Raw genomic sequence first — 13682 nt, 5'->3', positions numbered from 1 at the left:
CACAGTGATGTCTTCTCAGACTGGCCACCACAACACCCAACACTTCATTATGACGGGTTAACAAAAATGTTGAAAGAATATTACAAGTGAATACCTGTATATCCACCGCTTGGATTCGGCCGTTAACATTTTCTCTCCTGGCTTTATCACATATTCATCTATCCAGCCATTTCCCTATCCGTCCATCAATCCATCTCAGTTTTTTGGATACAGTTCAAATGCAATTATCCTTTAACCCTAAAACACATCAGTATATCATTAATTAGAGTCCAAAATTTGTTTATGCTTTTTCTTTTGATTTGAAATGTACATGCAATGAAATGTACAAATCTTAAATGTACATTAACTGAGGTTTGACAGTTGCATCTGCCGATGTAACCCAAACCTTTATCAAGATATTTAGAACATTGTGATCCCTCCAGAAAGTTCCCTCAGGCTCCTTCCCAGTCAGTCCCTGCCAACACAAGCTCTTTCTCACACCCACCATTTTGTCATTTGCTTTTCATTTACTATTACAGTGCAGTTAATTTCCATGTTGCTTCCTATTCTTCGTGGTAATTCATTCTTCTGTCCACTCACTCCATCCTTTAGTCACCCAGGGTCTGCTCTGTCCCACATGCTAAGGAATGAGCCTATACAAGCTGGTGTACAGGGCCTCAGAGCCAGGTTGTTTGGGTTTGAGTCTCAGGTCAGAGCTGTCTAGGGCTCACCTCACCTAACCTCTCCAAGTTTCACTTTCCTGCCAGCCTAGCGATGGGGAGAGCAACCTCCTGCAGTGGCTGGGAGGGTTAGGGGGCCAATTCATATCAAATATTTAGTATGTAGTAAATGCTCAATAAATAGTGTTCTTGAGTGAGTCCACAACTGAGTGGTTGCTGTCAGCACATCAGGACTTGGAAACCCTTCTTTTTCATGGCCTTTAACCAAGCTGCTGTCTCCATCCAATTTAGGACATTGTGAGTCTTACTCCTCTGGACTAGGAAATTAAGACTTCTGCAGAATGATTTCCTTGAGGTCCCAGGGAGGAGATTTGGAGGGGAGTAATCAGAGGCTGTACATCTTTTATTTTAGGGTACTGGTTCTGATGTTTCCCATAAGGCTGAGCCTGTTGACAAAGCTACCAGTGCTTGGGGACCAGCTGTCACTATAAGGAATTTTGTCACCTATCTTCCTCAAGGTGAGAAGTAGCAACCAACTCTATCTTTATTCTCCTTTGCCTAGACCTGTACATGGCTGAGGCCACTGTAAGTGACAGAGAATATTGGGTAGGTCAGCTGAAGATGGGCCCAGGGGTGGAGCTAAGAAACACCCATCTTTTTCATTTGTGTAGCTCCTACTCATCCTGCAATGCCCTGCTCTACATCATGCCCTGCTCTACATCACGTCCTTCAGGAAGTCCTCCTTTGTGTTCCTATTCCACTTTGTACTCAACCTCTATTGTGTTTATCGAGTTAAGTGACTATTGGCATGTCTTTCTCTCCAGTTCAGCTGTAAGCTCCTTGAGAACACAAATTATGTTTCAGTCATAGTTGAATCTCTGGTCTCTGGCATGCGCTCAAAAATATTTTTCATATATTAACTTAATGAGCATTTATGAAACGCTAAGTGCCAGGTACTTTACAAATACCATCCTTTTTTTTTTTTTTTGAAGATTTTATTTATTTATTTGACAGACAGAGATCACAAGTAGGCAGAGAGGCAGGCAGAGAGAGAGGGAGAAGCAGGCTCCCTGCTGAGCAGAGAGCCCAATCCCGGACTTGATCCCAGGACCCTGGGATCATGACCTGAGCCGAAGGAAGAGGCTTTAACCCACTGAGTCATCCAAGTGCCTATCTTTGTTTTTAAAAATGTTAATATTTTTTAAAAAACAGTACCTGTAGGAAATTTGGAGAGTAGAGCAGAATATGGAAAATAGAAAATATAGATTACAGAAAAAAATATAGTGACATAGACAAACCTTGAGTGTAATTGATTATTTTTAAAAAGGAAGACAACATTGATAATAGATACAATAGAATATTTTTTGTTGAAGTACAGCTGACTCACTAATGTTACATTAGTTGTAGGTGTACAATATAGTGATTCAACAAGTCTGTGGGTTAGGCTGTGTTCACCACAAGTGTATCCAACATCTGCCCCCTAAAATGCTATACGATACCATTGACTGTTCCCTACACGAGACCTGTATCACTGTAACTTAATCATTCTGTAACCGGAAGTGATACAGAATTTTTAAAATTGTAAAGTAATACTAATACTTTAGTATTACTAATTACTAATTACTAATACTTACACCCATACATTTGCAAAGTTGGAGGAAATGAACAACTTCCTAAAAAAGTATAGCTTACCAAAATTTACTGAAGAAAAATATGAGGCATAATGATCCAATTATAATTTAAGAAGCTGAATCAGTTATCCAAATTCTTCCTCCCCAAGTCATTAGGCAAGATAATTATAACCTTGACACACAAAGCTTGGGAACAACAGCATAAAAAAATGTAAGACCAATTTCAATTATTGACATCATTATAAAAAAACATAAATGAAATAATTGCAAATGGAATTTAGTGGGATTAAAAACCAGATTCCAGCCAAAAATAAGTTCTAACAGTTTTTGCCAGGAATTCAAGGATGGTTCAATACTAGCTTCAAAGATAAAATCCAGATGATTAACCATAAGTGACTCTTATCTCACAAAACAAACTGAGGGTTGCTGGGGGGAGGGGGTTTGGGAGAGGGGGGTGGGGTTTTGGACATTGGAGAGGGTATGTGCCATGGTGAGTGATGTGAAGTGTGTAAACCTGGTGATTCACAGACCTGTACCCCTGGGTACAGGTCTGTGAATAATAATAATAATAATGTAATAATAATGTAAAAATACATTGTATGTTTATAAAAAAATAAAAAAAATTTAATAAAAATATCCAGATGATTATTTCAATAGATGCTCAAAAAACATCATGGTCCATAACTAATGCCAGAAGAAAATCTTTTAACAGACAAAAAATAAAAAGAAGCTATTAATTGATGAGGAGTGTTACCAAAAGTTTACAAGAAGTATCTTATTTAATAGCTTAATAGTAAATGTAAGGAATGTGTTTATTGAAGTAAATAATAAGACAAGAATGCCTGATATTCACACTTTCATTTAACTTTGATCTGGGAGGTGCTGGATAATGCAGTAAGAAAAAAACAAAAAAGTGGTAAGATGATTGAAAAGGAAGAGTAGAACCTCTTTCTCTCTCTGCAGATTACATGATCATTTACCCAGAAAATCTACAGGAGAGAAACTATTGACACAAATAAGACAATTTGGTAAGTTTCCTTTTTATTAAAGATTTTTTTTTTTATTTATTACCAGAGGGAAAGAGAGTGAGCCAGAGAGCACAAGCAGGGGGTATGGCAGAGGGAGAGGGAGAAGCAGACTTCCTGCTGAACAGGGAGCCTCGTATGGAGCCCGATCTCAGGACCCTGGGATCATGACCTGAGCCAAAGGTTAACACTTAACTGACTGAACCACCCAGGTTCCCATATTTGGTAAGTTTCCTAGGCACAAGATAAGCATTCAAAGTTTCAATAGTATTCCTATAGATTGATAGGTTATATACACCGAGAGGATATATACACACACATATATGTATCTATATAAATTTATACAAATGTATATAAAATATACATATATTGAATATGTTAAACATTAAACCTAAATTATATAAATTAAATATATTAAAATATAAATTTATAACTACATATAAAATTTCAATGGATTGAAAGACTCTATTAAAAGCATTTAGTTCTCCCCAATTTAATAATTACATGTAATTCCAATAAAAACACTAACAAAGTTTTTCTTTTTTGCTTACGCTGAAATTTATATGTAAGATCAGAGAAGTATAGTTTATGAGTGTGGGCTTTGGAGCCAAACTGGCTAGTTGCAAATCTCGGCTACACCACGTACCGACTGTACGTAAGTTACTTGGCCTCTCTGTGCCCAATTTTCCTTATTTATAAACCAGGGATAATAGTAGTTCGTACCTCATGGGGTTGTTGCCGAGATTCACAGAGGTACTAGATGTCCAGCTCTTAGCACAGGGCCTGCCGCACGTGTAGCACACGATGATTCTTATCTGGCAGAAGTGCTTCTTTTTATTTCCCCCCAGGTAGCTGGACACCGTGATGTCTTATTTCTGTTTTGATTGGGGTTATGTCACATTTAACTTCTTTGATTTCTCTCCTTATGTAACCAGCACACACTACTGCACAGGTGTGCACATGGCTGACAAAGGTAAGCCCTTGAGACTTCTCGGGGAACATGTTCTGGGTAACTCACCCGATACAAACTCCTTGAATTGTAAGGCAGCGTGCACCACATAATTTAAACCCAAGTGTAGCGTGGGGTAGCAGGAGCATGGATTTCAGCTATGAATCCCAGCTCTGAGACATCCTAGCTGTTAGAACAGCAATGCATTGGGATAGACAGTAAGTGCGCTTGGAGGCAAGCGTGGCAGAATGTGTAAACTTGAGGAATTTCTGTATTGTACACCTGAAACCAATGTAAGGCTGTATGCCAACTATCCTCAAGGAAAAAAAGAGGAGAAGTCTTGGCTCTGGGTGGGTGCCTGAGGCTTCAGGATGTGCCCCTAGGGCTCAGTTTCTTCATTTATAAAAAGTGCTTTGATAATAATGCCCACTTGGAAGGCTGGTGAGAGAATCCCCAAAACTCAGGGGCTGGTTTGTAGCAGGTACTCCACGGGCTTCCCATGGACTCTTCCCACCCCCCCTTCCTTCTATCCAGCCCCCACTTCCTCATCCCAGGAAACCCCAAGGAGTGTGAAGTCTCCCAGATGAACCTTGGTACTGCCTTTCTGGAAAGCTGGAGAGGGACTCAAGAGTGGGGCATCAGGGAGAAGTCTCCTCCTTTTGTGAGGGGACTTTGGAATCCTTGACTGGGAAAACATCATTTAATGACTCACAATTTAATAGAACTTCAGAGTTTTAGAAGGGCTTTGCTGTTTCATCATTGCTTGTCACAACAGACACACACCGTAGGCTTTACTTGCCCATGTTGCAGAAGTGGAAACTGAGGCTCAAAGAGGTGCAGTGATTTGCCCGAGGTCAAACAAGATGTTGAGCAGAACTCAGGACTTAAATTCTGAACCTTTGGCCTTTCATGCTTTTTTCTGTTCAGGGGCCTGAGAGTGAATCATCTGGTGCCAAACCACGCATGCATTGGTCCATTTGGTCTTTGGTCCAGCAGACATTTGGAGTGGAAGCTGTGGACTGACTTGGTTTGTTGTCAGAAATAAAGGACAGGGACGCCTGGGTGGCTCACTGGATTAAGCCGCTGCCTTCAGCTCAGGTCATGATCTCAGGGTCCTGGGATCGAGCCCCGCATCAGACTCTCTGCGCAGGGAGCCTGCTTCCTTCTCTCTCTCTGCCTGCCTCTCTGCCTGTTTGTGATCTCTCTCTGTCAAATAAATAAATAAAATCATAAAAAAAAAAAAAAAAGAAAGAAAGGACAGGCTGGAGTGCTTTTGTGGGCATATGATGGACAGGGCCCTAGGAATGCCCAACTACTGCCCATAGTCACCCATCTCAACCCTGTCCCAAAGGAGATGCCTGTGTGCACGCACACACACACAGAGCGAGCATGCCTAGGACATCAGAGTTCTGCCCTAGGACGGATTGGAGTCCTGTTGCCGACATGCTGGTGCTCCATCCATATCCCCACAAATCTTACCATTCCAGCACATGACACCCCAAATGCTGACTGCTCGTACCTGCATCTCTTTGTCTTATGGCTTTCTCTGGTTTCCAGAAACCCATTCTGCCTGCCAGAAGGACCTAGGGAGGTCCTTCAAAGCCCTGTCTCTGCAGGAGGAGGGCATGACATATCCATGCCCTCTTAGTTCCTGTGCTGGTTGCTGGAGGCATCAAGATCAGTGGGATATTGTCCCTGACTTGGAGATACCCATGGGGCAAATGTATTCCCAAGGTTTGGTGAAGTTGTTCTGTGTGCAGACCGTTACTGGAGCAGCAAACTGAAACACTGAGTTGGAGTCTTGGAGAAATCTTCAACAAAGAGCTGTTACTTGATTTGGGTTTTAAAGGAGGAGTTGGAATTTGTTAGGGTTTTCATGGTGGACAGAAAAGAGAATAGTCAATTATGCCCAGATCCTTAAACATCCTGGCAGGAAGTGACAAATAACATTTCCACTTCTGTTCCCTTGGCTAATGCAAGTCACACCGTCATACCTAACTTCAAGGGGAGGGGAAGTATGATTCTACCAAATACCCATACGAAGACTGAGACAGAATATTAATGGTGAGACCTAAGGACTTCCACAGCTGGGTATTTAGCTCCTTGGCCAAAGCTATTTCTAGAGAGTTGGCCATTTTGATTTAAAGCCACAACATTCCTCAGGTAATGGAACCATAGTTGGAGAAGGACTGATTTCTCTCTGGGATTCTGGAGTTAAGTGGACATGTCTTGTATTAATACATGTCTGTATTTGATGCTTTGTATCTGTATTAATACATGTCTGTATTTGACATCTGGGGCCTTGTGGACCCTGGACAGGCTGCCCCTTCCAGAGTTAGTCAATTCCAAGAGATAGTAAATAGCTGTCCTGTGCATGTGTTTTAAAATGTAAACCAACTAGTCTGGAGCCCATACCAGCAACCACCTCCTTTACTGAGCTCTCACACACCAGGCCACTATCCACCTGCCCTCATCACCCAGGGCCGGGTACCAGACAATTAATATCAGTCCCTAGGCCTGGAGCCCACTGAAATTATTCGAACTAGCCAATCCTAAGTCTGCTTACCCTACCTCACCTATTCTTTTCCACGGGAAACTACAGTAAATGCTTTTGCCCACACTTTTCCCCTCTCCCTCTGCCTCTGAACAATGCATATGCTTCCTCGCGTGCCCCACCCCATCCCACCTCCATAGCGTGGTGTGCCTCCTCTTGGGAACTGTGAGTAACAAACTGTCTTTTCAATGGCAATTGTCTCCTGATCGGTTTGCCTTGCCATATATAAATAGCAAAACATATTGAAGCATATCTATATTGCTGATATCTCAGCTCTTCATAATACTAGATGCTGAGAACTGGGAGATGTACAGGAAGATATTCTGGGTCCCCAAACTGGGTTGCTGAAGGCAGAGCATGGCCAAGCTGTCTTGAGCCAGCTGGTCACTTGCTGAGACCTGAGACTCCCCTCTCACATATTCTGTATGGATTCAAGAGGAAGAGAGGGAGGATTAAGCCCCACTCTTATCCTGAGGACAGCAAAGGAGGCTGGATATTTCTTTGGGGCAAAGTGAGTCATCAACTTCCTATCTGATCAATTGCCAACATGAAAGGGCAAGTCCAAGCTTTGGAGCTGCATGACTTCCTTGCAGGGCTCCCTGTTGGCCTTCCCAGAGACCTCCTTGGTGCTGACCCTCTCCTTAGGGAAGGGAGTGGACATAGGGAACAGACAACATCATGGTGTTGCTGCTGCCTGCAGACACTTACAGAAGCCAAATGGCTGCCTGGAGCTGACCCATTGCACATGGGCCTCCATACTGTGCTGGCTGTTGTTATATAGCTCTGGTCAGAGTTAGTGGGATCAGGACTGTGGAAGTATGGGTAGTGGGAAGTGCTCCAAGCGGGGTTTCTAGGCTTATGTACTGCTAATTGGTCCTGCTATTAACACTGTGATGCTGAGCATTCCTCTCTGGGCCTTATTCTTCTCATCTGCAAAGTGGACACAGCAGTCTTATTTCCTGACCCACAGGATTCCCGTGAAGATTGACCTCCCCAACCCACAGCAGACATATCTACAAAAAGGGACAAAACAACATAATGAAATCAAACAAACAACAACTATAGCAGGCACTATAATTAATGGTGAAATGCTGATAGCTTTCCTTCTGAGATCAGGAAAGAGACAAGGATGCCTGCTATTATTACTTCTTTCCAACACTATACTGGTAATACTAGCCAGTGCAACAAGGCAAGAAAAAGAAATAAAATGTATAAGGATTGAAAAAGAAAAAGTAGAACTCTCATTTTTATGGATGAGATAGAATATGGCATTTTTTTTAGAATCTACAGATAAATTGTTAGAATGAGTGAGTTTGGCAATGTTGCTGAATACAAGGGCATTATACAAAAGTCTCTATACATTCCACATCTATATTACCAAGTAACAAATCATCCCCAAACCTCATAGCTTAAAATCACAATAATGTTTTATTATCTTTCATGGTTTCTGTACATTTTGGATTCCGGGAGGGATCAGCTAGGGGTTTTCCAGGGTTTTTCATATGGTTGTCATCAAACAGTAGATGGAACTGGAACAGTAGGGGGGTGACCCAACTGGGGACTGGTGAGTCATCTTACTCTTTGAGTCTCAGGTTCTTTGCATATGGATTCTATGTGCAGGTTATTTCAGACTTCTTTAAAGTACAGCAGCCTAGGACTTCTTACATAGTGGCTTACAGTTCCAAAGACAAATGTCCAAGAGAAGGAGCCAGGAGAAGTTGTATCAACTTTTATGACCTAGACACAGAAGCCATGTGTCATTTCTGCCATATTACATTTGTTAAAAACCATTCACTAAACCCATTCCTTTTATAGGGGAATCTTATTAGACTCCACTCCATGGAAGAGTAGGGAATTTGTTGACTTGTTTTAAAACAACTACACTGTATTTACCAAAAACAGAAAAGTAAAAAGCCATATAAAGAAACTATTGATAATAATATCAAAGATATAAAACACTCAGGACTGAATCTAATAAAAAACATGTAAAAGGTTCTACATAGAAACTTAAAAAAAAAAAAAAAAAAGGCGTGTGGGTGGCTCAGTCGGTTAAATATCAAGATATTAAACTCTTGATTTCAGCTCAGGTCATGATCTCAGGGTTGTGAGATCAAGCTCTAAATCAGGCTCCATGCTCAGTGGGGAGTCTGCTTGAGATTTTCTCTCTCTCCCTCTCCCTCTACCCCTCCCCTCTGCCCTCTCTAAATAAATAAATAAATCTTAAAAAAGAAAGAAAACTAAAACATTGCTAAGAGAACTTAAAAATGAAAAAAACCTAAACAAATGAAGGGGCATACCATATTTATGGATAGCAAGACTTAATACTGAAAATGTTGATTTTACCCAAATTGATCAAAAGAGTTAATGTGATAGCAGCATAGCAATCAAAATCCCAGTAGGATTGTGTGTGTATGTGTGTGTGTGTAAACAGACAAGCTGATTTTAAAATGTCAGTAGAAGTGCAAATATCAAGAATAGCCAAGATAGTCCTGAAGGTAAAAGTGTGTAGATCTATTCTATGGGGCACTTACTATAAAGCTACAGAAAATCAGACAGTATGATAATGGCATAAGGAGAGAAAAATAGGCTAGCAGGACAGACTGGAGAATTCAGAAACAATCCATAGACATATGGATGACTTGATTAATAACAAAGTTAACACTGCAGAGAAGTGGGAGGAAAGGTATTCTTTTCAATAAGTAGTGCTGGATGTCTAGATGGAAAAAAAAAAAAAAGTAGAGGGGCCAATGGGAAATTCCTTCTGATGAGATACGTCAACGTATTTCTAGAAACAATGACTGCTGAAATTTATTTGCAAGTTCTTTCCTTTCTGAACAGTAATTTCCCTCTGCTGTTCCCAGACCTTTAGCAAAAGCCTGTTTCCCACCCACACCAAATCTTGTATTAGTGGGTCTTTATGGTTGTAAGCAATGGTCCTAGCTCGCAGTCAGGACCAACAAAGCTCAAGTAGCAGTTGGGAGCTAAGTTCCAAGCTGGCTCCTGAGTGGGCAACAGGCTCACTCCCTTTTCTCCAAATAGCGTCACATGTCCAGCTGCTATCCAACAATCCCATTCTGACCCACTTCTGCCTCCTGGCCTCCTGGCCCTTCCCAGCCAGGCATCCTAGTGTGCCAGACCAGGAACCAGAGGCAGTGGTGCAGTAGTAGGAATGAGGGAGTGGGGACTGCTAGTGTAGACAATTCTACAATCCTTAGATGAGAAGGGGAGGAGGAACAGGCCAGCTCCCACAGGTGATGTGAAGAGCTAGGGGGCTTTTTTTTTCTGTGGGAGAAGGAGCCTGCTTCAGTCACCTTTCTGTTCTGTTCTCTACTCCAGGAGAAGTTGGGGTAGGGGTCGGGATGGGGGGTCGGGATGGGGTGGGGTAGATTCTGGACCCTCAGAGCTTCAGTTTCCAGGCCCTTTCTATCGCCCTCCCTCTCCCTTTCATTAAAGGGGGCAGGTCCTCTGCCTTCTCCCAGTTGGCTCAGACCTAGGTCCTTGGGAGCGGTGGGCCCCCGCTCCCTTGGAGCTTCATTACTGAAGTGACTGTCCTTGCTTCAGTTTCCTCAAACGTAAAGTGAGAGTTTAAGCTCGGCAACTCCCAGAGCCCCTCTCCCAGTGACTACGATCAGGATCAGTGGGACAAGGAGGGAGGGTTCCTCTAAGATCAGCCGCAGGCGCTGGGCCGTGGTCCCCCAGGCAAGGCAGCACCCATCTTGGAAAGTGTACCTGTCACCGCCTTCCAACCCCGCCCCCGCTTCCTAAATTTGCCGGGTGGGCAGTGTCCCACTTCTGGGGAGGGCTGTCAAACGGGCTTCTCCTCCCCGCACCCTTGGTGGGGAAAGCGGGACGGAAAAGGGCCGTCTGGACGGGCGCACACCCTTCCCGGACCCCCGGGGGTGCAGAGCCCGGCGAGGGACCTGGCGGCGGCCCACCCCGAAGGATGGGACCCCTCCCCAGGGCCCGGGCCCCCGGCCCTCCGCGGCGCCCGAGGCCGGAACAATAGCGCGCGCGGGCGGGGCGGGGGCGGGGGCGGGGCGCTCCGCCGGGCCCCGCCCCCGGCCCGCCCCCCGCGCTCGCACACCGGCTCGCACACTGGCTCCCACCCGCCGCCCGCCCAGGCACTGCCCGCGGGAGCCGCCGCCGCCGCCGCCGCGCCCGCCATGGACGTCCGCCTGTACCCCTCGGCGCCCGCGGTGGGCGCGCGGCCCGGGGCCGAGCCGGCCGGCCTGGCACACCTGGACTATTACCACTGCGGCAAGGTAGGCGGGGGCCGGGGGTGGGCGCCGAGGCGGGCGCGGCCTGCCCGCGCCTTCGGACCCCGCGCCGCGGCGGGAGCGTCCCGGGCTGGAGTGCGGGGCAGGAATCACCTGGCGGCTCGGGACGGGGCACTCTCGGAGACCCACGGGGGGAGGTGCCGGCGGTGCCAATGTGCGGGGACCCTCACGCGCCAGCCCCGCCGACGGGCACATGCCACTCACATAGATAACCTCGCCGTTACACTCATGCCCTGAGTTGTTCCGTTCACAGGCAGAAGTCACCTCGACAGTCACTCTTACGATGACACAGTGACACGCTCGCCCACGTCCCCCTGACGGCCTCACATTCATTCACAGGCTGACACACAGTGACCCACTGTCACTCACATAGGCAGCCAAGCACCTACTTAGGCTGTCTTACCGTCCCACACAAGTCACCCTAACAGTCATTTATACACAATGACATGGAGTCACTCGCCCACGTACACTGTCACATCGCCGCATACAAGTCACCCATTCACACGGTACGAGGCCACACACCCCGTTACATGTCCCCATCGCCTGTCACACCCAGTCACAGCTGGGGACAGTCACACAAAGAAGTTGCTCCGACAGTCAAACGCTCTTACGCACAGTCACTCACACGGGCGCACACTGTCATGGCACAGCCACCCATGCACGGTGGACCTGAGACACACTCATCGCCTGGTCGTCACACAGCCACATACGGTCACGCCCAGCCCCCGCGCCGCCCCAGCCCTCACCCCGGTCACCAACTCGCGCGTCCGGGCTTTAACTTCCCGGAGCCGAGGCGCACTAACTGGCCGTTCACTAATTGGCCGTCACTGCCCGGCGGGGCCTGGGATTCCGAGCTGGCAATGGACAGTCGAAGCCTGACCCCTCCCGGGTACGGTGAGCGGGAGTCCGTCCAGGTCCCTCCAGGGACAACAGCCCCCTCCCCCGCCCGCCCGCCTTTTCCGAGATCACAGCCCGCAGCCCGGTCCCCGCTGCTCTGCCAGGCGCGTCCTTCCAATGGAAGCTCGCGTGCCCGGCATCCCGACTGGGGGGCGTCCGATCCCCGCTCCCCACGCCCAGGCCGGCCCGGGACGTTTAGGGGCAGCTGCACCATCTCCTCCCTCGCTGGAGGGGGGGAACTTTCAAACTTAGTTAGAGAGCCAGACGGTGGGTGCGTCCGGCGGTCGGCGCGTCGGTCCGGGGCAGGCGGGAGCCCAGCGCGGCTTTTCGTCACTTGGAGCCCGGATTGAACGGCGCGCGTGGGTTTCCCCGCGGCCCTGGCGCAGACTCGCGGGCTCGGTGGCGCTGCGTGGTGAGTGAGCGTCGGGTGGTTGGATGGGCGGCCCTCGGGGTCTCAACCTCACCCCACCCACCGGCTTTACTGTAGTCCCTTGCTGTGTGGATGCTGCGGGAAGGGGGCGTCCCCGCAACGAACGCGGGGTCTACGGGCTGGGCCTCCCTGAGTGCGTCCCCAGGCCCTGGGGAGCGGCTTCTAGGGTCACAGGGCAAAGCCTTCCGCAGTTTCCCCCCGGGTAGGGAGTGGGATCCTGGGCCAGTGGACCCTGGCGGCGTCGGGGGCGAGGTGGGCGGCGAGTGAGGTCTCGCAGCGGGTGGATGTGATTATCTTTGTTCAGTGACCGGCAAAGTTAGAAGCTGAAGAAGGGGATGGTGTCCTGAAGAGAAGGCCGGTTCTCGGGCTATTTCCAGTCTGATGGAGGGAAAATTGATTCAAGTAGCAGGTGGAGTCTTGAGAGAGGAGAAGACCTTTGGGTGCCCAGGGCAGCTGGACTGTCCTCTGCCCTTGGCTTTATTTTTTTGAATATTAAGTTGGCAAGGTTCCAGCCTCTGGTTTGGGGATGTGCGTGGGGATCCGGGATTTCTGGCTCAGTGAGGAGGGGGGTGACCTTTAGCCCAGAGTGCTCCTTTTGCGGGTGATGTTTCTGTAAACCCCACTAGAGTGGGGTGGTCCCACCTGAGGGATTTCTGGGGGTGGGGTGGGGGGATGGTCACCCAGCTGAGGCCCCTGCCTTTATTCTGATGCTCTGTAAAGCTCTGACTCAGCACCAAGGACTAGTGTGAAACCTGGCCAGGGAGGGAACCACTCAGTGAATGAGAAGCTGGTGTTTCTGGTTTCTGTCTGTGATCTAGGACCCCTGGCCCAGAGCCAAGAGTGTGTCCAGGTGGGCCACCAAGGTAGGTGAGAGAAAGGTCTGACCTTGCCCTTGGGTGTGATACCTCCTTCTTAATCTTCAGGCTTGTGGCAGGATGAGGCAGGGGAAGTCACTTGGCTAGGAGTGGGTCACATGCCTCTTGGTAGCAGATCCCAAGTGGACAGTCATCTTTAGTGCTGGTGGTTGGGAGGTAGGGTGCATTGTGACCAGGGGTCTGATGGTGAGGGACCGGGGAGGGAAGTGCCCAGGCTCCATTCTTACAAATGATCTCACTGTCAGAACTGGAGCAGAAACTGAGGTCTAAGAGACAGCCATGACCACCCTTGGGACCAGGACACAGCCTGCACACTGGGGGATTGGTCCTTGCAGTGCACACAAGAGGCTTGCCCCCACAGGGACCTAGGCCCGAGAAACACAAG

At 47.5% G+C, this 13682-nt stretch overlaps 1 protein-coding gene across 4 annotated transcripts in view; it reads left to right on the top strand.

Annotated features, from left to right (window-relative positions):
- Nucleotides 1–1069: 1069 nt before the first annotated feature.
- Nucleotides 1070–13682, top strand: part of TOX2 (TOX high mobility group box family member 2) — a 139047-nt gene continuing 126434 nt past the window's right edge. The window contains exons 1-2 of one of the 4 annotated variants that reach the window (XM_045082184.1): nt 1070–1177; nt 3254–3318. Coding sequence is in view for 1 of the 4 variants with exons in the window: in XM_045082183.1 (XP_044938118.1) it covers nt 10982–11080 (99 nt within the window). In the remaining 3 variants the exon portion in view is untranslated. Of the gene's footprint in view, nt 1178–3253; nt 3319–10918; nt 11081–11238; nt 11985–12059; nt 12405–13682 lie in introns of those variants that run through there. The other 3 variants (XM_045082183.1, XM_045082186.1, XM_045082185.1) reach the window with 3 other exon arrangements.

This window comes from Mustela putorius, unplaced genomic scaffold, assembly GCF_011764305.1.
Source record: "Mustela putorius furo isolate JIRA1106 unplaced genomic scaffold, ASM1176430v1.1 tig00000592_pilon_pilon_pilon, whole genome shotgun sequence".
Taxonomy (NCBI): domain Eukaryota; kingdom Metazoa; phylum Chordata; class Mammalia; order Carnivora; family Mustelidae; genus Mustela; species Mustela putorius.
This window is presented reverse-complemented; position numbering and strand designations above follow the sequence as displayed.